Source organism: Homarus americanus, unplaced genomic scaffold, assembly GCF_018991925.1.
Source record: "Homarus americanus isolate GMGI-L3 unplaced genomic scaffold, GMGI_Hamer_2.0 scaffold50564, whole genome shotgun sequence".
NCBI classification, from domain to species: Eukaryota; Metazoa; Arthropoda; class Malacostraca; order Decapoda; family Nephropidae; genus Homarus; species Homarus americanus.
In genome coordinates this window covers 4091331-4116801 of record NW_024715014.1, presented here as the reverse complement: position 1 = coordinate 4116801, position 25471 = coordinate 4091331, and the positions used below count along the sequence as shown (strand labels likewise).

General features: G+C 38.9%; 1 protein-coding gene and 1 long non-coding RNA gene across 2 annotated transcripts in view; one reads left to right on the top strand and one right to left on the bottom strand.

The window, feature by feature from the left end:
- Nucleotides 1-3591: 3591 nt before the first annotated feature.
- On the top strand, nt 3592-4464 carry LOC121853586. The gene is made up of 3 exons (XR_006086358.1): nt 3592-4116; nt 4199-4226; nt 4406-4464. It is a non-coding gene; the product is annotated as an uncharacterized LOC121853586 (long non-coding RNA).
- The window catches only part of LOC121853532 (histone-lysine N-methyltransferase E(z)-like), a 43470-nt gene continuing 22387 nt past the window's right edge, over nt 4389-25471 (bottom strand). The window contains exons 9-18 of the mRNA XM_042347731.1: nt 25387-25467; nt 15626-15726; nt 13596-13800; nt 12104-12405; nt 11375-11500; nt 9431-9566; nt 7923-8093; nt 6185-6367; nt 5511-5676; nt 4389-5226 (exon numbers count right to left, since the gene is read on the bottom strand). Coding sequence (XP_042203665.1) covers nt 5166-5226; nt 5511-5676; nt 6185-6367; nt 7923-8093; nt 9431-9566; nt 11375-11500; nt 12104-12405; nt 13596-13800; nt 15626-15726; nt 25387-25467 — 1532 coding nt within the window. The 3' untranslated portion in view covers nt 4389-5165. The remainder of the gene's footprint in view (nt 5227-5510; nt 5677-6184; nt 6368-7922; nt 8094-9430; nt 9567-11374; nt 11501-12103; nt 12406-13595; nt 13801-15625; nt 15727-25386; nt 25468-25471) is intronic.

The following is a 25471-nucleotide window of genomic DNA, read 5'->3' as shown; positions in this document are numbered from 1 at the left end:
TTGTTGCAATATGAGAGTATAATTATAGCATTACACTTAACAGTGTTGAAAATGTTTAATTTTGTAGTATTGTAGTTCAGTATGAACTACAATATATATAATCGTGTGACTTAGTAATAATTATACTTATTAGGAATGTTTACCTTACTCACCTTTACTGAAACAGATGTTCTCACTAAGAAAATGTCTTAATGAATGGGTCTCAATATGTTGGTTTACATCATGTTGATGGGAACAGCAAAAAATAAATAAATAAATAAATAAAATGCATAAAAACAAAAAAAAGAAAATATAGAAAATGATGTATCCCAAACTACTCGTAGTAGGCCTCTGTGGCCCCACCACTACAAACAAAGTTGAAACAGATGAGATTTTTTATATTCATTGCAGTGAGAGACAATTTCTTGAACACCTCGTAAACACCATAAAACAAATTGGCATACAGTATCTAAATTTAAATAAATTTCATTGCTGTTTGTATGTGCAAATATAGATTAGTGACCATAGCAGCTTCTTGCATGTATTTATATCAAATTAATGAATAAAGTAATCCATGCATTATTGGCATTTAACTTGGCCTCCCAAAATAAACTACCATAATGGTACCCTGTACCCACGGAGTTAAAGGTATGTATTTATGCCTGAATGTGATCCTCTCTACAAAAGCAGTTGGAGATGGCATATGGTGACCAATGATCTTGAGTTAATGCCTTGCAATCCCACCACATATATTTTTGGTAAATGTTTAATTATGATGCATTTTTAATATTTTAATATAATCTCTCTTCATTAGGTTTACCAAACATGAGTTCCATTTGGAAATATTGACGGGAGTTACTGATGGTGCTGAGTGAGTGTTAGGCGACGCTCTCACCCTGTCTGCTGTCAAATGGTTGAAGGTTCACATTTTATACTTGGCAAATAAGATGACCCCTAGTTTCATGGAAAAAAATTTTGAGCTTCAAAGGTCATTTTATATGCCACCCTATATGGTAATTAATGAGCCTTGAAATAATTAAATACTTATAGCATAATTAAAACATCATTTACGCATATGAGGCTATGTGGACCATAACTTCGTAAGCACTACCCAGGTCAAAACCGTTGTTTATCCCACTGTCTTCCCACACATTGCCTCTCAATTCTGGGCCAAGGGAGTGTGAAGCTATAATTTGTAGGGTATAAAATCCCATTTCTGTAAAGGATTTGTCAGCCATAAGTTTACAGTGCTGGCAAACAAGGCAAAGTTCTTCCTGGACATTGACAAGGACCACAGAGACCATCAGACAGGCAGTAACAGATGATGACGCCGCCGAGCTCATGGACTACAGGTCTGCAGTGTAGCGACACATCATTCTTGTATTAAGTTAAAGCCTCATATGTGATAGTGACAGGTTGTACAGTTTAACAATGAGGTTATAATCGGGTGCCTTACTAATTGTGTGCTAGACCATGCTATAGTCCACAAAACCACCACCATGCTACCCACAGAGTTTAGGGTACATATTTATGCCTGAATGTGATCCTGTGTGTGTGTTATTTTGCATGCAATATCTTTATTTCCAACACGTACATAAAATTTTGCCAGAAAACAGTTAAAGTGATTACTATAATCTCTTAGAAATTTTCAGTACTAACTGTAAAAAAAAAAAAAAAAAAAATATTTCAGGAGGGGTCCAATGAATTTGGAACTGAACAATCCTATTGTCTTGCCAAGGTTGGCAGGTGTGATTGTGAAACATTTCCTAGCTATCATGGTAGGCGTAATTTAGTTATTTCATTCAAAATATAAATTAGTTTGTATGCCTCGGGAGCCTTTACCAAAAACCTTTATTCGTGGTGTCTTTGTTTCGCACAAGAATTGTAAAGATATTTTTTATGGGGTGTACAGGAGTATCCTATATCAAAATATTACAATTTATTCAAAATCTAAAGCATCTAAATTGCTAATGCTTTGATCATTTTCATCATTACTGTACTAATAACCATGCCAAGATTCTCATTATTTGATTAAGGCAACATGATTCTGAGTATATAAGCTTCAATTTATTAAAACAAAGATTGCAGTATCACAATTACTGTAGTTAAAGAGATATAGCGAGTTCCATTTTTCAAAACTTTAACTATGTTTTGTTTTCGTTTTTTTGGCGCTTATAAAGATGTCGTCTGCATTGCATCATACAAACACGATAGATTTCACCTCCCACAGTCCCACAGAAAAACCATTTCTCATTCCAGAAACACTTCACCAATTACCTTGCATTTTGTCTCTCGAGTTCAGAACATAGATTTTGTTCAAATTTCTCTTCAAAGATCTTCCTTTACGTGCTGATTAAGGATCTGGGTTAAAAAACTTAAAATTCATGTGATTAAATGCATTTAAAATATTTAGTCAAGTATACATTTTCTCAAGAATATAGACCAACTTTACCATATAAACACTAAGAAACTATGAATCTTTGTTCCAAAAAAAAGCTCGGTGAGAATTATCGAGAACAATTGTGAACTAAGCGAGGTAGAAATGTCAAAAAAAGAATGCCATACTAAAGCCAGGAGGTTGTGTAGAACCATAAACATAGGATGTAGGTATCAAGAAATGGTTTGTTGAAGCAGTTACATGACTGGTGCTGGATCCTTGTCTACAAACTGTTGGATAATTATCTGGGTAAACTAGTCACTTTAAATATTCAATTAAAGCCTGAATTTATAATGGTGAATTACAAAGCCAATTTATGATAATCTTTTACCTGTGCTCCCGTTATAAAAGTTTATATTTTTCCATACTTGATGATATACCACCACATATTCACTTCGTTATATTATTTCACAATCACACTTTCAGTTCATGCACAATTTTTCCCTGCTTTTCTTTTTTTTTTAGGTTTAGATGAGAGAAAAAACTTAAGGTATTTTGTCAGGTAATACTCTTAAATAAAATGCACTAGAATAATCTTGGACTTTCATATACCACAATACACCTCCCAGAAACAATGACTTAAGTGTCTATGGTACAAGTAAAGTTTTGTACACCTGTAGTTTAATGACACGGTGTTTAATGATGTACAACATAAGGTTCATGGTTTTGTAAACCTGCAATTTAACGACAAGGAATTTTAGTGATGTACAACATGAGGTTCTTGGTTTAGTGATGCACAACACAAGGCTCTTGATTTTGTGATGCACAACACAAAGTTCATTAAAATATAATTACCAAGATGGCAATTACTTCACATTTAATTGCCCTTTAGCTACTGTATATATGTCTGTTATATGTTGCTAGACTGCTGCCCCACCCATCATTCCCCAGTTGGGGTACCTTGACTGCTACTGCAGCATTGCCAAAGGTACCTTGTTGCATGTGAGGCATAGAACATAACATACAAGGGTGGTTAACTGTACATCACAAGTGATGTACAACACAAGGTCCTTAGTGATGTACAGCACAAGGTCCTTAGCAATGTACAACACAAAGTTCTTGATAACTGATTCAAAACATTTCTGACTGAAGTTCTTGATGACATATGTTACTACTGGGCACCAAGAAATCTTTTAAGACTGCTGTCAATATCCTACAGTAACAAGACTTGACCTAAAGTCTGGTTTAACTATTGTTCAATGCAAACATTAATTAATAGATAGTTCCTGCTGGCTAATGGTCTGTGATAACCACCGGTTTTACTTTATTACTCGACTGTGGAGAACTAAACCTGAACTGATCTGTGATCCATGTAAATATACTGTACACTACACCGGACTCGTGTGTTGCTATACACTACACAGAACTCGTGTGTTGCTATACACTACACAAGACTCGTGTGTTGCTATACACTACACAGGACTCATGTGTTGCTATACACTACACTGGACTCGTGTGTTGCTATACACTACACTGGACTCATGTGTTGCTATACACTACACAGGACTCATGTGTTGCTATACACTACACCGGACTCATGTGTTGCTATACACTACACAGGACTCATGTGTTGCTATACACTACACAGGACTCATGTGTTGCTATACACTACACAGGACTTGTGTTGCTATACACTACACAGGTCTCATGTGTTGCTATACACTACACAGGTCTCATGTGTGTTGCTATACACTACACAGGTCTCATGTGTGTTGCTATACACTACACAGGTCTCATGTGTTGCTATACACTACTCACAGGACTCATCTATACACTACACAGGTCTCATGTGTTGCTATACACTACACAGGTCTCATGTGTTGCTATACACTACACACAGGACTCATGTTGCTATACACTACACAGGATGTTGCTATACACAACACAGGTCTCATGTGTTGCTATACACTACACAGGACTCATATGTGTTGCTATACACTACACAGGACTCATACACTACACAGTGTTGTGTTGCTATACACTACACAGGACTCGTGTTGCTATACACTACACAGGTCTCATGTGTTGCTATACACTACACAGGACTCATATGTGTTGCTATACACTACACAGGACTCGTGTTGCTATACACTACACAGGTCTCATGTGTTGCTATACACTACACAGGACTCATATGTGTTGCTATACACTACACAGGTCTCATGTGTTGCTATACACTACACCGGTCTCATGTGTTGCTATACACTACACAAGACTCATGTGTTGCTATACACTACACAGGTCTCATGTGTTGTTATACACTACACAGGACTCATGTGATGCTATACACTAAACAGGTCTCATGTGTTGCTATACACTACACAGGTCTCTATGTGTTTGCTATACGCTACACAGGACTCATGTGTTGCTATACACTACACAGGACTCATGTGTTGCTATACACTACACCGGTCTCATGTCTTAGCATACAATCACTTAAACCACTGGCATATCAAACAAACATTTATGTACATGTCAAAAATATAAATTAATTAACAGTAATCATGCAAATAATACAAGGAATAAATGTAAAGTAACATAATATTAACTATGGTGGAAATAAATTAAGTCCTGGCTGGGGAACAATTAATACCTGTATGTTAAGTTACTATGGTATGTTTATATTGTACTGTACTTTAGTGTTAACAGGCCATCATAATACTCATGTTGTTCATAATGGTTGCTGGCAGTTTCTACAAAAATCTCCATGAAAGTTAAAATTATTGGCGTGTGCTTCTGATTGTCCTATTTACAGAAATTCCATCTCTCTCTCAATCCCAACAAACTTAAGTTGTTCTGTTGGTCCATATCTAGAAAAAAATAAAAATAAAAAAATTAGCAATTTTCTAAATTTCTGAGTCATATAGTTAATATTCACAATCTACAGTAATACTGTATACATCACTTTGAGTCTAAATTATAAAATATTTATGGGGAAGGTATGCACCATTATTTAGGCTAATAACTCAAAATTTATTAGGCCAGGAACTTACTAGGCTCAATTTAGCAATGATTATAGCATAAAAGGTATTGGATGAGAGAAAAACCCACTAGAATCACACATTATAAGCTCATCATGATGGAAATAACAAACCTGTAATCAAAGAAGAGTTCTTCGCCAGATTGGATGTGCCTCTTAGCAAAGATACCAATACGATGGTCACCATTCACCATCATCACTTTAGCATAGCAGTTGGGATTTATTGAGTGATTAGCAAATCTAATTTTATTTCCCTTACGAGTTGCATCCACCACAAAGTCTGAAACAATTGATACTTTCACTGAACACATAAATCACACACTATGCTAAGAATACCTTAGCCCTTCCAGTCAAAAAAGAAAAAGTGTAATAAGCTACCTATATATACGGACACTTATTACAATATGCGTGATCAACTACACAACACTAAATCTACATCAGGCATTGGCAACCTTTCCTCAGTCATGACCCGCATTATGATTTACCCGGTAGGTATTTTTCTCGGGCCAACACCACCAAATTTTATATCCTACCTAACCCAAAAGTAAAGTTAATATTGTATTAACAGGGACAGCGAAACAGTTTATCGTCACATCCACCTTACGATATTTTCAATTTACAATAGGTCTTTTTCCCATAAGCTGGCTGCATCTACCTGAACCACAGGCCACAACAAATATAATTTCTCAATCACACCGTGGGCCGCACAAAGACATGGTTTGGGCAGTGGGTTGCCCATGCCTGATCTACACCTTACACCTATTAATTCTAAATCATAATAAACTCACCATTATTAAGGTTGAAGAGGAAGGAACACATGTATTTGTCGTACACTTTACCACGGCGGTCGGCTTCATCCTGGGAGATTATTTCACCACAGTATTCTGAGATAAACTCGTTTTTTTGTGCTGAATCTTTGAGGTATATCCCCCAGCCGGCTACATCTGACGGTGCCATAAGGAGGTGTTTGTCTGTCCAAGAAAACATTTGTATTGGTCAAAATGGTTCCTCACTCTCACACAGTCAGCCAAATTCATGCATCAACAGTTTCCACATGCATTATATTTTCTATTTACCTGCTACAATCAACCACTACTAAAGTAGTTGGAAACTGCTGTGCCAAAAGAAGCAAAATAGATGTACTTCCCCCCCCATCCTCCTCCTCCTCCTCCTCACATACACATCCTTGACCACTGAAGGGTCAAGACATACCTGGCGCTCCTCTGGGAGCAGCCAGGTCAACTATTAAGTTGGCCCATACCAACTCCCTTCCCTGAACCCCTCCTCCCCACCAGAATATCAACAAGTTCTCGCCAGAAGTAACAATTTCATTTAGGAAAGGAATGGAACCAGTGTTGAACAGAGGTGAACAGTGCTTAAGTCAGTGAGAACAACTCAACAGTAAAAGCCGAGTCGTACCCAAGTTAACCTTCACACAGTGAGATCCCAGGTACCCAGTAATTGCCTGTGAGACCCAACAACAAGCAGCGATGTGTTAATCCTTCCACAATAGGAAGGCCTGGGACCACACCTCACTCATATAACACCATCTGTGAGGGAATTACTACACCACGTCAGGTCCCTCATAACACCATCTGTGAGGGAATTACTACACCACGTCAGGCCCCTCATAACACCATCTGTGAGAGAATTCGTACACCATGTGATGCCCCTCATAACACCATCTGTGAGGGAGTTACTACACCACGTGAGGCCCCTCATAACACCATCGGTGAGGGAATTACTACACCATGTGATGCCCCTCATAACACCATCTGTGAGGGAATTCCTACACCACGTCAGGTTCCTCATAACACCATCTGTGAGGGAACTACTACACCACGTCAGGTCCCTCCCAACACCATCTGTGAAGGATTTACTACACTACGTATCTGCTGTTCAACACCTTAGCGCATAAGATCTACGTGACCTCCACTGTAAACATTAATCTGTATGTTCCTTTACCTTTATCTAATGAAGGCTTTTGTTAAACCACCAATGTCAATGTATGTAATAAGTCATTTATGTCCAATGTATATTTTCAGCCTTTGGGCTGCAGAACTTTTTCAATAAACCGTTAATTATTATTATTATTATTACACACACACACAAGAGAGATTGGTGGAGTGTTTATCATATCGCAGTGGCAGTCCAGTCCACTGATCCTGGGGTTAAATACCCAGCAAGAAGGAATTGTATACAAGCAAGTACTGTACTGATAATATAACCATATCCTCACCTGCATTGAATTGTGAGTTTCACGGTGTATCAAGCATACCTAATACAATATTTCACCTGGGGTGACATGTAAGTTGTACCAGGTAAGCCCCGAGTATATGTCATCTAGGATGGCTTGTAAGTTGTACCAGGCAAACCTATGAATACATGTTGCACTGTCACAGCACAGCCACATGTACCCTCCATAATCCAAAACAGAGATGCCATTCTAAACAAACCATATGATCTTTAATTCACATCAAACACTTCTTCACCTAACAAATGACAATACAGAAGCATGTGTCTTACGTAATCCCCGCTGAACTGAAACATTCTTGCAGGTAATTTTATTGATAGAAAATTCATGGGCTCCACACGTCACACACAGATCAGGATCACACTCCCGCACAGCCAGGAAACACGGACACTGTTTGGTGTTGCAGGAAGCCTTACATCGACAACCGGGAAAACGATTCTGACCTGAAACCATTAAACAGTCCACCTATTATTACAAGATAAGCAAAAGAAACAATATTATATCATAGTTAAGTGATGAGTATGGAATACTGTATTTAATGTGGAATGGTGCAATGGGTGTAGAGGTTTTAAGTTGGTATGAGCATGTGAGGATGAAAGAGGATTCAATGGTAAAAGAGGTTACAGAGAGACACTGCAATTGGTCTTTTGGATAGGAGGTCACAGGAAGGAAAGGTTGAACTTTACATTAAGCAGACAATGGGGGAGGGAATATGGAGGTCACTGGACACAGCCTGGAAGCTCCTCTTTTGTGGGCAGTGTCATGTGGTATCATACTTCAGCTTCATCACCTTGCCCATGACAACAATGCAAAATATTCAATACATTTGAGAGAAAATGTGTTATCAGTTAAAATTCAGGGTGTCTTAGAAAAATGTACAGTACAGTATACACACTGCCTTCCAGAAATTGCATGAATACATGTATTACAACAGGTACATTGTCCTCACTTGTTGATGTGTGAGGTCTCCCACAAATAAGGGCAAATTGCTGTAGTAATCTCCATGAAAACTTGTAAGGCTGTGCGTGTATGATTTTCTGAGGCATCCTACATGCAGTCTCTCATATAATTACAGACATTTTCTTTAATATCAAACCATTTACCACTGAGTACATATATTATATATATATCTTACAGCAGTATGATTAATGAATGACAAAGAAAGGAGGGAGGAATGTCTTTGTGAAAGTGGGTATTTGCTCTTCACAGCAATGATTGAGTTACAAATATATACTGTACCTTCTTTTAAGTATAACAAGGTGTTCTGGGAAGATATGATTTAAGATGACAAAACAAAAACAACAATGTAGTGGATAGTGAAGTAAAAATGAGAATACAGTACTGTACTGTACTGTACTGTATTTCTATCTAACAAAATAGGAATCACACAAAGACAATCACCCTTCTTCTTACTAATGTGTTATTTGTATCATCTTCTATATATATATATATATATATATATATATATATATATATATATATATATATATATATATATATATATATATATATATATATATATATATATATATATATATATATATATATATATATATATATATATATATATATATATATATATATATATATATATATATATATATATATATATATATATATATAATGAAATTTTGCAGGCGCTTAATTTCAAAATAGGTCTGATAATTTATGGATACCCTGTACTGTATATATTTTTATGTAATTTATGTTTAATCTCAACAGTAATGACATATACAATTTCACAATCACCCAGTTAGAGGTAAGAGACTACAGTACTTACAGTCAGGACTACAGTTACAAAACTTTTCACAGAAGTTTTGTGTCATGACACAAGCACAGTTCTGGTCACAGGGTTGGTTGGGATGATCACACGGAGAGTAGTTGTACACATGGTTGCTTGAAGAGTCTTTCTTCAGCTAGAGAGGCAAGAACATTTTTGTTTTCAATTAACTACAACCGGCTACAGTAATATCTCCGTTATCCAGAATCCCTCAAATCCGGAACTTTCCAATAGCCGGAATTGAAGTTTGCTTGTTATTTTGCTGGAAAATTCCAGCACACTTAATTCATAACTTCTTTGTCACCTCTACAACACAGTGTTTAAGCAGTGTCAAGACGTGCACAGTGATTACAGTGTGTTGAGGAGTGGAGTGCTTGGCAACACTGGTGCACGTTACCACTCCTTTCCACTCCATCTCTCTAATCACCCACACCTTTCTCCCTTCTCACTCCATATTTTAAAATGTTATGTAACGTAATGTTGAAGGGATACACCGTTGCTCATTTATACTTATCACAATCACCCTAAAAATACTGTACTTGAGCTTTCGTCTTTATTCAAGATATCTTCAGGTCATGAGACCCACTAATTCCCCTTCCTATAATGGGTGACCTGACATTGCATCAGAAAGTCAGTAATATGAGATCACTAATCCCTCACCCTAACTCCACCTGACATTGCATCAGGTCAGGTCAGTTACATGAGACCCACTAATCCCCCACAGCTCCATGGGAGTGGAAAATACCAGTCTTTCCTGTAACACACAGTTTCATTCACAACCATTTCATATAGATTTTTAGTTTTAAATATATTTATTTAACCAACTTTTAGATAAACTATTCTGGATTATTCTAGTAAAGAACTGCTTTTACAGACTCTGGTAGTTTAGATTCTTGGGAAACTTTCCCCAGCACCCAGAAACATTCTGAGGACGTGGACTAGTGTCTGTCTGTGCAAGATGTGTAGTTTAGGCACCTGGAAACTTTTCCCAGTAACTGGAAAAATTTATGGGGATAGGGGATTTTTCTATGTTTGAGAAAGTTGTCTGGTTAACCGGAAATCTCTCATGCCCCGAAGTGTTCTGCACCAATTGTTCCGGCTAACAGGGATATCAGTGTACTAACATTTCATTAGTTAAGAATATGTTACCACTCTTATTGATTCAAAGGCACTGCTTTAGGTTTAAGCTATGAGCCACTTGATATGATTAACCCCTTGACTACTGGATGTCACTTTTAAGACTTTGGCTAACACCAAATAATTTTTTCATCACAGAGACCCCTCATACCCTGGGGGCTAATAACTTAACCAATTACTTTACTTATTCCAACCTCATATAGTATTATTGTGTAATGTGGCTATGTGTGCGTGGGTGTGGGCATAATGAACAGGGTCGTATTACATTTACATTGGACTGTCGCAAAACTAAATTTATGACCAGAGTGTAAGTCTTGGTTATTGCCATGTTGAAAAGATCTGAACCAGATGTGTTTGTCTTAAGACTAACGATTTTTAAATGTCTTGATTATGAGTGTGCCCTTTTAGAAGCAACGTGAGCTATGAGAAAGAGGTGGAGTTTACATTTTACCAATGGCAGCCCAGAGTTAAAAGAACTAATACTTGGAGTTGAAAAAGGGCAAAGTTATTGAGTCTGAAACACCTAACCAGATAGGTAGATACAAAAAGGACTGTCAAATACATAAGAGAGATTAAAGAGACAGTGAATAAGATTCTAACAGTGTCAGAACTTTAACTAGACAGCAGAGATAGCCTCCAGCCACCCCTATCTCCCCTTGTTGGTGAGAAGAGACTTAGCCATGTTAGTAAATTTTTGAAGTATTACCAGTGCCTAATACAGTTCTGTATTACCAGTGTCTAATAAAGTTTTGTCAAAAGTAATCATATAAAGTTAATGAAATTAAGGTGAATATAAAAATAACATACCTGAATTTTCCTACAATGCATTGACCAAAGGCGGTGTTTCTTCTTCTTCTTGCGTGGTGGAGTGTTGTCCTTCACGCTGGCATCTGTCGGTAAGTCTGTTGCCTCTTTTTGTGCAAAGTAGTATACCTGTAACACACAGTACCATACCAACTTGAGTCTGAGTTGAGTTACAGAAAGAACATGGTGCACTTTTGTTATTCTACTATGACAAAAAAACTTAGGACTTGTTTAATAAGTGCAACAAAACCAGTGCTTTCTATCTACTATACATGTTTTTTGTGGTTAAGCTTAAAAATGGGTCAGATAATTTATGGAACCCTTATCTGTCACACCTTATATGGGTTACGTTGACACTTGACACAAAATAACATTGACAAGTCTTGGTAAAGATGGTACAATATGGTATTATAAGACTCACCTGCTGACAAGTCTTGGTAAACATGGTACAATATGGTATTATAAGACTCACCTGCTGACAAGTCTTGGTAAAGATGGTACAATATGGTATTATAAAACTCACCTGCTGACAAGTCTTGGTATAGATGGTACAATATGGTATAATAAAACTCACCTGCTGACAAGTCTTGGTAAAGATGGTACAATATGGTATTATAAGACTCATCTGCTGACAAGTCTTGGTATAGATGGTACAATATGGTATAATAAGACTCACCTGCTGACAAGTCTTGGTAAAGATGGTACAATATGGTATTACTGTATAAGACTCACCTGCTGACAAGTCTTGGTAAAGATAGCCTGTGAAATGGCACAGTAGTTGTTGAGGAACACTTTGTGTAACACTCGGAACATGGAAGCTTCTGAGCCCAGCCATGTTCCAAGGTTGCAGGGATCTGTTGTATCCATTAATTTGGCTGCTAGACTATCAAGGGTGATGGGTTTGGTATAAACATATTTGTTGTTTGTGCGTACAACATCTGAATCTGTACCCACAACTCTCTTACTGTGGATGGTGCCTAGGGTACCATTGGTGTTCATTGACAGCACAGATGTTTTACATTCGAAATCAACACCTGTAAAATTGTGATATAATTAATATACAATATATTTTACTTAACTGCCTGCACTTGTATATAATACAGTACAGTGATATCTCCGTTAGCCGGAACAATTGGTGCAGAGCACTTCCGGGAATGAGAGATTTTCGGGTAACGAGACGACTCTCTCAAAGCCGGAAAAAAATCCCCCATCCTCGGAATTTTCCGGGTAACGGAAAAATTTTCTCAGAATTTCCAGAAAATGCGCCAGATTTTCATCCCCCAAACTCGGAAAAAATCCCCCATCCCCGGAATTTTCCGGGTATCGGAAAACTGTTTCCAAAGCCGCAATTTTCCAGAAAATTACGGCTTTGGGAATAATTGTCCGAGAAAATTTAAATTCCGGCTATCGGAGAGTTCCGGGTTTGAGGGATTCCGGCTAATGGAGAGATTACTGTTTATCAAAAACAAACTGGAGAAATCCATACAACTGAACAACATAATTATCTTGTACATGGTGTCTCACACAGTCACGCATATCAGGTCATATGCTCTGTTTCTCTCTCCTTTACTTCATTACTGTCCACCTCTCTTCATTATGGACTTGAAAATCAGTGTCATGTACAAAAATGTGTCATGTGTCTCCCCTAAACACTAAATTTTTCTATACATGATTAAGCTGAGCAGGTCAAGGCTGACATGACAGGGACAACAAGTTATTGACTTTGAATGCATATATCCAAAATGGGTAGACCAATACTCATATGTCAATTAATCCTTAACTATTTTGTACCCTAAAAACTACTATCATGTCCCTATAACTGGAGGTCCAACAAAGGCTTTAACTATTACTGACCTGCCTGCATCTTGTATACTGTTACAACCAAATACTGCAGTCTTTCCTCGCAATGATGGTAATTATATCAAGAGCTTCCAGGCTGCCCTCTCACTCCATATAACCTCTCATTTCCTGCACCTCTCCACCTTTCTCTCCTTCACCTTCCAGGCTGCCCTCTCACTCCATATAACCTCTCATTTCCTGCACCTCTCCACCATTCTCTCCTTCACCTTCCAGGCTGCCCTCTCACTCCATATAACCTCTCACTTCCTGCTCCTCTCCACCATTCTCTCCTTGTTTCCCACCAAATGCTTTAGAGTAATACTATCATCTCCTTCTATAGTTTCTACATTACTATATGCCACAAAAACATCTCATCATAACTAACATCCTGAGTTGGTTTTGTCAGTCTTGCGGCCGCTCATCCTCATGCTGTCATTACTGTCCTCCGAGCTCGCTTCATTGCCAGAGTCAACTGAAGCATGCTTTCGGATTTTTCGAGGTTTGGCATCGTTTGACGATTCATTGTCATCCCTCAACTTATCAGTAGAACAGGAGGATGCTGTTGCAACCATTTTTTCTTTGGCATCAGGCTGTTAGGAAAGTAATAACATTGTTCAATATAAACAGGTACTGTATGTATAAATTAAACAATTTAATATACAGTACTGTACTACCATATACACTGTTCAGGTACTGTATATCAATATTACCTATACTACATACAGTATACAGTACTGTACATAGATTATGGCTTCCACTGCTCTTAAACATATAGTGTATTACGGCTTCCACAGCTGTTAAACATATAGTGTATTGTGGCTTCCACTGCTGTTAAACATAGTGTATTGTGGCTTCCACTGCTGTTAAACAGTGTAATGTGGCTTCCATTGTTGTTAAACACACAGTGTGTTGTGGCTTCCACTGCTGTTGAACACACAGTGTGTTGTGGCTTCCACTGCTGTTAAACACATAGTGTATTGTGGCTTCCACTGCTGTTAAACATAGTGTATTGTGGCTTCCACTGTTGTTAAACACACAGTGTGTTGTGGCTTCCACTGCTGTTAAACATAGTGTATTGTGGCTTCCACTGCTGTTAAACATAGTGTATTGTGGCTTCCACTGTTGTTAAACACACAGTGTGTTGTGGCTTCCACTGCTGTTAAACATAGTGTATTGTGGCTTCCACTGTTGTTAAACACACAGTGTGTTGTGGTTTCCACTGCTGTTAAACATAGTGTATTGTGGCTTCCACTGTTGTTAAACACACAGTGTGTTGTGGTTTCCACTGCTGTTAAACATAGTGTATTGTGGCTTCCACTGCTGTTAAACACACAGTGTGTTGTGGTTTCCACTGCTGTTAAACATATAGTGTAATGTGGGTTTCCATTGTTGTTAAACACACAGTGTGTTAAACACACAGTGTGTTGTGGCTTCACTGTTAAACATAGTGTATTGTGGCTTCCACTGTTGTTAAACATATAGTGTAATGTGGCTTCCACTGTTGTTAAACACAGTGTGTTGTGGTTTCACTGCTGTTAAACATAGTGTATTGTGGCTTCCATTGTTGTTAAACACACAGTGTGTTGTGGTTTCCACTGCTGTTAAACATATGGTTGTGCTCCACTGCTGTTAAACATAGTGTATTGTGGCTTCCACTGCTGTTAAACATATAGTGTAATGTGGCTTCCACTGTTGTTAAACACACAGTGTGTTGTGGCTTCCACTGCTGTTAAACATAGTGTATTGTGGCTTCCACTGCTGTTAAACATATAGTGTAATGTGGCTTCCACTGTTGTTAAACACACAGTGTGTTGTGGTTTCAACTGCTGTTAAACATAGTGTATTGTGGCTTCCACTGCTGTTAAACATACAGTGTAATGTGGCTTCCACTGTTGTTAAACACACAGTGTGTTGTGGTTTCAACTGCTGTTAAACATATAGTGTAATGTGGCTTCCACTGTTGTTAAACACACAGTGTGTTGTGGCTTCCACTGCTGTTAAACAGTGTAATGTGGCTTCCACTGCTGTTAAACATATAGTGTAATGTGGCTTCCACTGCTGTTAAACATATAGTGTAATGTGGCTTCCACTGCTGTTAAACATATAGTGTATTGTGGCTTCCACTGCTGTTAAACATAGTGTATTGTGGATTCCACTGCTGTTAAACATTGTAAACAAACAAAAAATTAGTATTTTACTGCACTAGAAATATAACCTTCCCCCTCAAGACATCATCACTACAGTACATGCAGGATAAGTTGGAAAACTAAATTAGGCCCAAAATTTATGACTTATAAGAACTAGTAGTGTGTGATCCAGCCTTAAATACAGTACATTGTATTACTGAAATATATCAATGATTTGGCTTTAACAAAAATAATGTACTGTACAAGAAAAAGAGCCACAATAGCTAACCAGATGTAAATAGCAGAACGGGGAACATGGATCAGACAGAGCCCGCAGTTCTGGACTCTTCCTTTTTCCACCATGTGGCCGAGGGTGGGATGTAGCGAGGCCTGCCGAAGAACATAAAAAAAAAACATGCCTTACAAAATAGCCGAGCTCGATGGCAGCTCGTAATCATCGTCGTCCCTGTTTTCAGGCCATTTTCAATGCCCGAGTGGGTTAGCCATGATTGCCTGATGGTGTGGAGTAACAACTGCTAGCGGACAAATTCAAGGTAAGCTTTACGGCTGAATGCCCTCCTTATCACCAAACCACTTTTACAGTCGGAGCAGGGTGTTATATGCACAGTAGTGTAATATAGGAAGAGAGTCAAAAGGAAGAGGCTCTGTAAGGATACATTACCTGTGTTTTGTATACAAGAACTTAACACTGTACTGCATCACAGTTTACAGCATTCTGACACTATACAATACCACATCACAAATATATGACAAGATTAATAATGTTTCACCTGCTGTCTAAGGTAGATAATTTTATCAGGTTATACACACATTTAGTGATGATCACCTCTGCTTTCCGAGAACATCCATGTACTCACCACACCTGTCACTACTGGTAAGATAGGAGGCAACTAGAATACAAGCGACAAACCCACCAAGACCATTTTGAGGTAATAACGTTTAAAGTTTGTTTTACCTGTTTCCACGCTGCACATATCATTATGTACACAACAGCTGTGCCGAGTTTCAAATTAGTCCACTGTATATAGTACTACAGCCTGAGTTTTTTATAGGAACTGACTGAGACAGACATACTGGTGACAAGAAAGAGCCCTCTACCACTTATACCTTCTTTCCCAATAAATATGAATCATAAGAGACATGAGAATATAAGAAAACAGATTGTTTCTTGTCTTAATGTTTGGGTCATCATTTTTTATAACAGGCACCTCACCTACACTTTACAGTCAGTTTTAATACAATGCCTTGGAATTCTGTAAAACTTGGATCTTATCTGATGCATGGACAGTGTCTGTATAAATAATAATATATAAATATCCATCTGAAGGTTTCACAATTAAAACTTTCCAATACAGTACATAGTCTGTATTACTCTTTATCATGTCTCTAGTCACATGTTGATCTGGATCATGTCTCTAGTCACATGTTGATCTGGATCATGTCTCTAGTCACATGTTGATCTGGATCATGTCTCTAGTCACATGTTGATCTGGATCATGTCTCTAGTCACATGTTGATCTGGATCATGTCTTTAGTCACATGTTGATCTGGATCATGTCTCTGGTCACATGTTGATCTGTTTGCCACACAAGAGAATGTGTAACTACCAAAATATGTTAAAATTTACTCGGAAATAGAACACAAGTCAAAATAGGACACACAGTAAGTAATGCAGCATCATGAACTACTAATTTTTTAAGGCAGTGCAGCAGGAAGTCAGCTTGAAACACACAACCCTATATGCTTCCTTTGACCAAAGAGCCAGATTCATCTTCAAAAACACAGGAGAGTATGTTTGTTTCCACTCCCTAACCCAACTCCTTAACAGAGACGAAGACTTGATGTGGTCATGTTAGTTCAGCCTCTCCTACAACCTGCAAATATGGAGTTTCTGGAACCAGTTTATCAATGCAAATTTATAAGGAAATCCTTTTGTCGTATATTAAGCAGGTTTTTAGTAATCCTTTAAAACTTTGAAATAACATTGTCAAAAATATTCCAGTATTATATTTTTAGATTACTACACACACATAAACATTATATATTCTTTGTGTTACACCCCAGTAAGAAGTTTTAAACTATACTTTTTCATCAGACATATTTGGACTTGTCATAAGATCATTCTTCTTAGAACATCAGGTTGACAAATTCAGGTTTTATCCCTAAGTAACACTGTTCTTAGTAAATCTACTCTGGATATCACTACACTGACGGTACTCTACTGTACTGTACTCTGAACCAGACCACAGCAAAGGTACTGCACTGTACTCTGGACCTTACTAAAGTAAAGGTACTGTACTCTGGACCTTAACAGTGATGGTACTGTAATCTGAACCTTACCACAGCAATGGTACTCTAGACCTTACCACATTGAAGGTACTGTACTCTGCATCTTACCACAGTAATAGTACTCCGAACCTCAACACATTAATGGTACTCTAGACCTTACCACAATGATGGTACTCTTTCAGGATGTCCTCCTTGCTGGCCTCTAAGAAGAGATTATAATTATGTTGCCTGCTCTGTTAAGTTCAGCATGCCCTGACATTTCGCAGTCCTCAATTATTCGTGGATGACACCCTCGATGTACACAAGAATGTCTGCGGGTAGTTTTAAAGTTGCTAGCATTTTCGCTGCCGGGACAGGGAACCATTTCGTTCTAGACACAGTAATTTTTATGAGGAAAAAATTGCAGTATGTCAACCCAACCAACTCAACTTTAATAACAAAGTTTTGATTATTTTTGAGAGGATTTTCCCATTATTATTTATTTGTATGTGTGTGTCTATACATTCATACATACACACACATATACAATGCAAATAAAATAAATAATTGTCCTGAGGGCAAACACATAAAGGTAATATACATTTCTTTGCATATGGGTAAAAATGTACCCCCTCCCACATGGTCAGCAAGTAATATTCTCGGCCATTTTCAAACCCAAACCCGAGAATTTTATGGGCGTGCTCAACAGTATTATACAGTATGTTGCCTGCTCTGGATCACTTACTAAATGAGGTATCTACAGTACAGAACTGACTGGTCCTACACCTCATTAGAAGATATGTGTAAGGTGATCAACACACCCTAGCTAGTCTATAAAGTTAACCACCTCTTCTCACTTCCTCTACTCCCATGTGGACTAGCTTTAGCAGGTTATGTCCGAGATTCCACAACAGTCAGGGATGAAAACATACTCTAGACTCCTCATACAATTCCTCCAAGTTTGTGTAAGAATGGAGTGATCTTGTTAAGTTTTATCTATGGAGGGATGGAAACATTGTTTCACTCATCCTTTTCCTCCAATAGATGCCCCTAGTGGTATGAAGAATGTAGCGAAAAGTGGGACTCATCAGTTATGACTGAAGAGACTTGTACCATGGAAAGTCAAAATACATCTGTCCTCCGACTGTGAACTTGAGAAAAAATTTTGTTAATGGGAGACTCATTATATTGTACTATGTTTGACTCCCATTTCAACTTTACTATATCACATATTTAAAATTGATGCAATATAGGGTGTCTCAGAAAAGTGCATTTACACTGCCTTCCAGATTTTTGTGGAGATTGTGTGAATGCTTGTATTAGTAGGGCAACATTGTCCTAACTTGAGGGAGACCTCACACATCACCAAGTGAGGACAATGTTGCTGTTGTAATAAAAGCAATCTTGCAAACTCCACAATAACTCTAAGGCAGTGTGTATTCATTTTTCGGAAACATCTTAAGGTAATTTAGTAAAGCAATTTAACACTTATGTCATAGCTATACAATAATCCTACACCAAACACTCAGTGATCACCTGCAGCACAAAATAATAAACTCTAGTATGCATCACACATGTTACATATTACTGTACAGCATGCCCTTACAATTCATGGCCTTCGATTATTCACGGATGACACCTTGGATGTACCCAAGAATGTCTGTCGGTAGTTTTAAAGTTGGCAGCATTTTCGCGGCCGGGACAGGGAGCGCACGAGTTTAACAAGTGTCTTTGTTGTCCCAAGAGGCTGCCCCACGTGCTCACTCCACCTCAGTTCAGGATAAACACTTGTCTCTCATGAGTGTGGTACTCTGCTCTCTTACCAACTGTGCTCCCCATATTTGTGATGGCTACCAAACCCCCTTAACCACCTTCATCCAGCCGCGGGAAGGCGCCCAAACAAGTGAAGAGAGAAAAGGTCATGAACCTACTGGAGAAGATACAACTGCTGGACAAACTTATGAGAGGCCAAAGCTTTTCTGTGTGTAGCTGAGAGAATGGCATCAGTGAGTCAACTGTCTGCTACATCAAGGAAAAAAGAGAGGAAGATTCGTAATGCCATTGCCCTAAGTGGCCCCTCTTCTGCCCAGGTTGCTGCTAATGTGAGGGATACAGCTATGGTGAAGATGGAGAAAGCCCTTAACATCTGGATTGAGGACTTTAACCGCCGCCACATCCCTCTCAGCCAGAAGTTTATCCGTGACAAAGCCAAGGTCCTGCATGACCGATTCCATGTTGAGGAAGGTGGTGAAGGGAAAGTGAGTGGTGAAGGTGATGCTAGTGTTGGTGGTTCTGGTGATCCACTCAAAGAACGGTTTTAATGCCAGTAAGGATGGTTTGAGAACTTCAAGAAGTGCTACAACCTGAGGATCACTGGTGAGATAGCCTTGGCGGACGATGTAGCGATCTTTGCCGAGATTATCCAGGAGAAGGGTTACAAGCTGGAGCAGGATTTCAATGCTGACGAAACTGACTTGTGGTGGAAGATGCTAGCCAGGATATTCATTTCCAAGGAGGGAAGGAGTGCACCGGGCTTCAAGGTGGCCAAAGATCGTGTCTCTCCTGCTACGCTGCAGGACACACGATCAAGCCCATGCTGCTGTACCGTGCCAAGCGTCAGCGTGCACTCTAGAGCAAAGACATGCACCTCCTCCCAGTCTTCTACTAGGACAACAAGAAAGCCTGGATGACGGCACTGTTGTTCACTGACTGGTTTAACAATTGATTTGTGTGGGAGGCAAAGGATTACCTGCAGGAGAAAGGCCTGGAGTTTAAGGTCCTTCTCATGATCAACAACTCCCCCCACCCCCCCGAGGTCCTCAAGGTTGAAAACAAAAATGTCGAGGTGATCTTTCTGCTCAAGAACACGGCATCATTGTTCCAACCACTCAACCAGGGAGTCATTGCTGTCTTCAAGGCCAAGTACATGACCCACACCTTCAACAGGATACGGCAGATCTTGGACGGCGGCACAAGGAATGGTGCCGAGTCAGTGAGAGAAATGTGGAAGAAGTTCTGCATCTACTTCATCAAGCAGTGCCATGATGACCTGACAGCCCTCTGTTACCTCCTGCTAGAGGGCCTTGTGGCCAGAGGTGGTGAATGACTTTTCTGGCTTCACCACAGTCAACCAGGACGTGCAGCATATCATCCAGCTTGTCCGTCAAGTGGGAGGCGAGGGGTTCGACAACCTTCAGGAGGAAGAGGTGCAAGAGGAGCTTCTGGGTCATGTTGGGGAAGAGCTGGCCGAGCTTGTTTAGGAGCAGTGTCATGAGGATGAGGAAGAAGAAGGTGAACTGGAGGAGGTGTCCACCTTAATTGTCACAGGCCTCAAAAGGTGTTTGCTGGTTAGTAGAGCACTCATGAACATATTTTCGAGACTGATCCCTGTATTGAAAGATCAGTCATCTTCAAGAGATGGATGGAGCAGCTCCTGCTTTCTTACAGGGAAATAATTGCCCGGCCTCCAATCACCATGTTTTTCCTGCCATCGTCCACTCCAAGTCCTACACCTGCAAGTAAGCCGCCGCCTCCTCCTCCTCCTGACTCCGATTCCCACATGGACGACTCTCCTCCTGCTGCCCCCAGCTCTGACCTATCTCCGCTCTCCTGTGCCTCCTGTTCTGAGGAAGATGAGCACTACTTGTAACTCCCCTGCCTTCATCTTCATCATGATATTCATAAGTGGCAGGGGAGAGAGGAAAAAGGGCTCTACACAAATAGCCAGCATGGAATGGTGTGTGTTTATTTTTTTTTGTAATAGAGTTGTAAATTTTTTTTAGTGAGAATATTAATTAATTCACTTCATGTTTCTTATTATGTTATTGTCGAAAAATACATTATCAAATTAGACGACAAAATATGGATGCTTGGCAACGGGAGCAGTAAGGGGAGTGAGTGACTGCATTTGTGATTTAGCACTTCACCTGCTGCTGTAACTCTCCTCGCTCACTGCCATATTTCACTGGATTTACTGTTATTACTAGTGTTTACTGATAGATTAGTGCTTAATAGAGATTAATCATGGCATTGTAGCCAGGTTAGCTTGTCATTGTAACCACCAGGCTACTGAGACAAGTTGTGAGGCATTATGTTTTTTCAACTTGTATTTTCAGGTGGATTACGTAACCTTCTTCATTTATCTTTATTCAGTTACATGCACACACCATTCGACATACACTTGTGAAAAAAGTACAGAATTACGCCGCAATTACCGATGTCCTTCATGTTGGGTTGGCTAGATAGCTATGAAAGAAATTCTGTAAGTTTGATTTATGTATCAACCCAGCTGGTGCTCAGATGCCATTCATTCTAGAGACTAATTTTTACAAGGAAAAAATTGCCATATGGCAACCCAACTTTAATAACAAAGCACGGAGTTGACTTAAGGGTAGACTCTCGCATTTTTAACATTTCGATGCATTTTGTTGTCTTGTTTCTGATTATTTGCAAGAGGATTTTTCCATTATTATTTATTTGTATGTTTTGTGTGTGGGGAAAATACACACAAAAGTTTTTTCCTAAATACTCCCCACTAAAATGGGGTGTGCTTCTTATATGCCATAAAATACAGCATTGCATTTTTGCTGTTTTTATGTCATTATTTATCGTTTTTATACCTTTAGTACATTTTCGGAAGAGCCGGACACTCGGCTGTTTTGGACAGGTGGTCTCCCCCCTTTAATCCGGATCTTCGAGGGTTCACTGTACTACAGTAATATCTCCATTGGCCAGTATACCTCAAACCCGGAACTCTCCGATAGCCGGAATTGAGATTTTCCGAGGGGCACATTTTCCAGAAAATTCAGAGAAAATTTTCCCGATACAGTCCAGTACCCGAAATAGTCCGGTAATAGAAGAGTTTTGTCCGGGTTTGAGAGATGAAAATCAGGAGCATTTTCCAGAAATTCTGAGAAAATTTTTTCAGGTACCCGGAAAATTCCGGGAATGAGGAATATTTTTCCCGGTTCGAGAGATGATGTAATGCGCAACTTCTGGAACTTCCAAGAATATTTTTCCATGACCCGTAAAATTCTGGGGATGAGGGATTTTTTCCGGCTTTGAGAGAATTGTCTCATTACCCAGAAATCTCTCATTCCCAGAAGTGTTCTGCACCAATTATTCCAGCTAACAAGAGAAATCACTGTACTTAAAATGTACCCCCCCCCCCACCAGTCAGCAAATAATATTTGCGGATTTGGCAATTCATGGCCATCTTGAGACCCCCCACCCTGCGAATTTTAAGGGCATGCTATACTCATATTTACCAATTCCTGAACTTTCATAAAACATTCTCAAAATTATCATTACTAAGGTATGTATTAATATTTAAAATAAATACTTAATAATAATAATAATGGTACTTTAACAATAATACTCTGTAATAATGATGATACTAGTAATAATAATAATAACAGCACAGTAATAGTAATAATACTAATAGAAATAATAGTAATAGAGTAATACTGTAATAATCTAATAACAATAAAATACAAATTACTATACTGTACTGTATTTACATATAGTACAAGTTGAGAGATACAGTACAGTTGTCCAAGAGTATTGATACCTAAGATACTCCAAAACAACACAGAATAAAGTTTGTGGATGTGTTGGCACCCCCTGACACTTGATGTTGTACCTTTCAGCAGCACTGTACTGGCTGCCCACAAGTCCCAACTGGTTAGGACTGAGAGAAAAATATTATAAAATAAACTAAAATTAAAAATAGGGTTAAACGATTCTAATAAATTTTTGAAATATTTATTGATTCTAAAAAGAAAAAAAAAACACAACTAACTCTGCAAATATTTCATCTCAGTGTTCTTGATGGGCTTTTTCTCATAGTTTATTGTTACCAAGTGGAACTTATGGGTCACCCTGTAGAATAACACACACACACGTATAGGGACTTATGGGTCACCCTGTAGAATAACACACACACACAGACATGTACAGGGACTTAAGGGTCACCCTGTGAATAACACACACACACACAGACATGTACAGGGACTTTTGGGTCACCCTGTAGAATAACACACACACACACACACACACGTACAGGGACTTTTGGGTCACCCTGTAGAATAACACACACACATGTACAGGGACTTTTGGGTTACCCTGTAGAATAATACACATACCTGTATGTACAGGGACCTATGAGTCACTAGTAGGTAGTTGGCAGCTATCAAACAAGGATGTACTACCGCCTGGTAAGATATTGGAAGCATAATGTATTGTCTAATGGTAGACCCTGCTGCCATATGGCATCATGAAAATTGTGACCAAGTCCCAGGTAACTGATCTGACTTTCTGCCTCATTTACACAAAACTGCAGGGTTTCAATTGTTTCTCTACTCTGACAACACAACATACATGTATCATTTCTCACTCAATATTTTTTATAATTGTTTTTGTATTTAGTTATGACTCATTATTATTTATAATTATTATTTTATTATAATTTTTATATTTTATTACTATTATTATTATCATCATCATTATTATTATATTAAAAATTTTGCTCACCCCCCCCCCTGACGTGGGTCATTAAAAATTACCTGTGCCCGGGTGGGCTAATACTCGAGGAAAAAAAAAAACTCTAGAACACACACACACACGTAGAGGGACTTATGGGTCACCCTGTAGAACACACTTACACGTATAGGGACCTATGGTTCACCCTGTAGAACACACTTACACGTATACGGACCTATGGGTCACCCTGTAGAATAACACGCATACAGACACTTATGCCTCACCCTGTAGAAAAGCACACATACAGGGACTTATGGGTCACCCTGTAGAACACACACACATACTGGGACTTATGGGTCGCTCTATAGAATAACACACGCACGCGCACACACATAGGGACTTATGGGTCACCCTGTAGAACACACACACACACATCCGTACAGGGACTTATGGGTCACCCTGTAGAACACACACACACATACGTACAGGGACTTATGGGTCACCCTGTAGAACACACACACACACACACACACATATAGGGACTTATGGGTCACCCTGTAGAACACACACACATACATACAGGGACTTATGGGTCACCCTGTAGAATAACACATACAGGGACTTATGGGTCACCCTGTAGAATATGACACACATGTACTCTTATCATGATAATAGTGTGTAACTGTTAACTTCATGGTAGTGGATCAATAAATGTTAACATCATGGTAGTGGATCAATAAATGTTAACATCTTGGCAGTGTATCAATAACTGTTAACATCATACAGTGGATCTGGTATCCAATGGTGTCTGTGGGTGTGGATGAGCACCTGTGATATTGGGAAGACAAACCTTTACAATACATAAGCACATAGTAAAGATTGACCTTCTTAATAAGGATATTTTATAAAGACAGATTAACTGTGTGTGTCAATATCATGATGTAGAGGCTCAGCAAAGACCCAGAGAGGAACACACCACAATGTTTGGTGACCATTATCACTACTGTGTGCTGCTGCCTATTCCGTTTTAGGCTGATCTTAGAAGTGACATGATCTATGGGGTGAGGCATATCCCAGTAGCAGGCAAGATGGATTAATTCTCAAAACACACAAATCTTTGATGGGGTAATAAAGTTAGAATCAAAACTTAAAATATATCCACCATCATCACAGTGGAAATAAAGACTAGCATCTACAGATATGGCCAAGGCAGAAGCATTTGATATCACCACCAAATATTCACATTCACATGTGCAAGCATAACAAATAAGTGTCACACACTGTGTTGTGGTTGCAGCCCCAAGGATGGTGGTTGCAGACCTATGGATGGTGGCTGCTGCCCCAGGGATGGTGGCTGCAGCCCTAG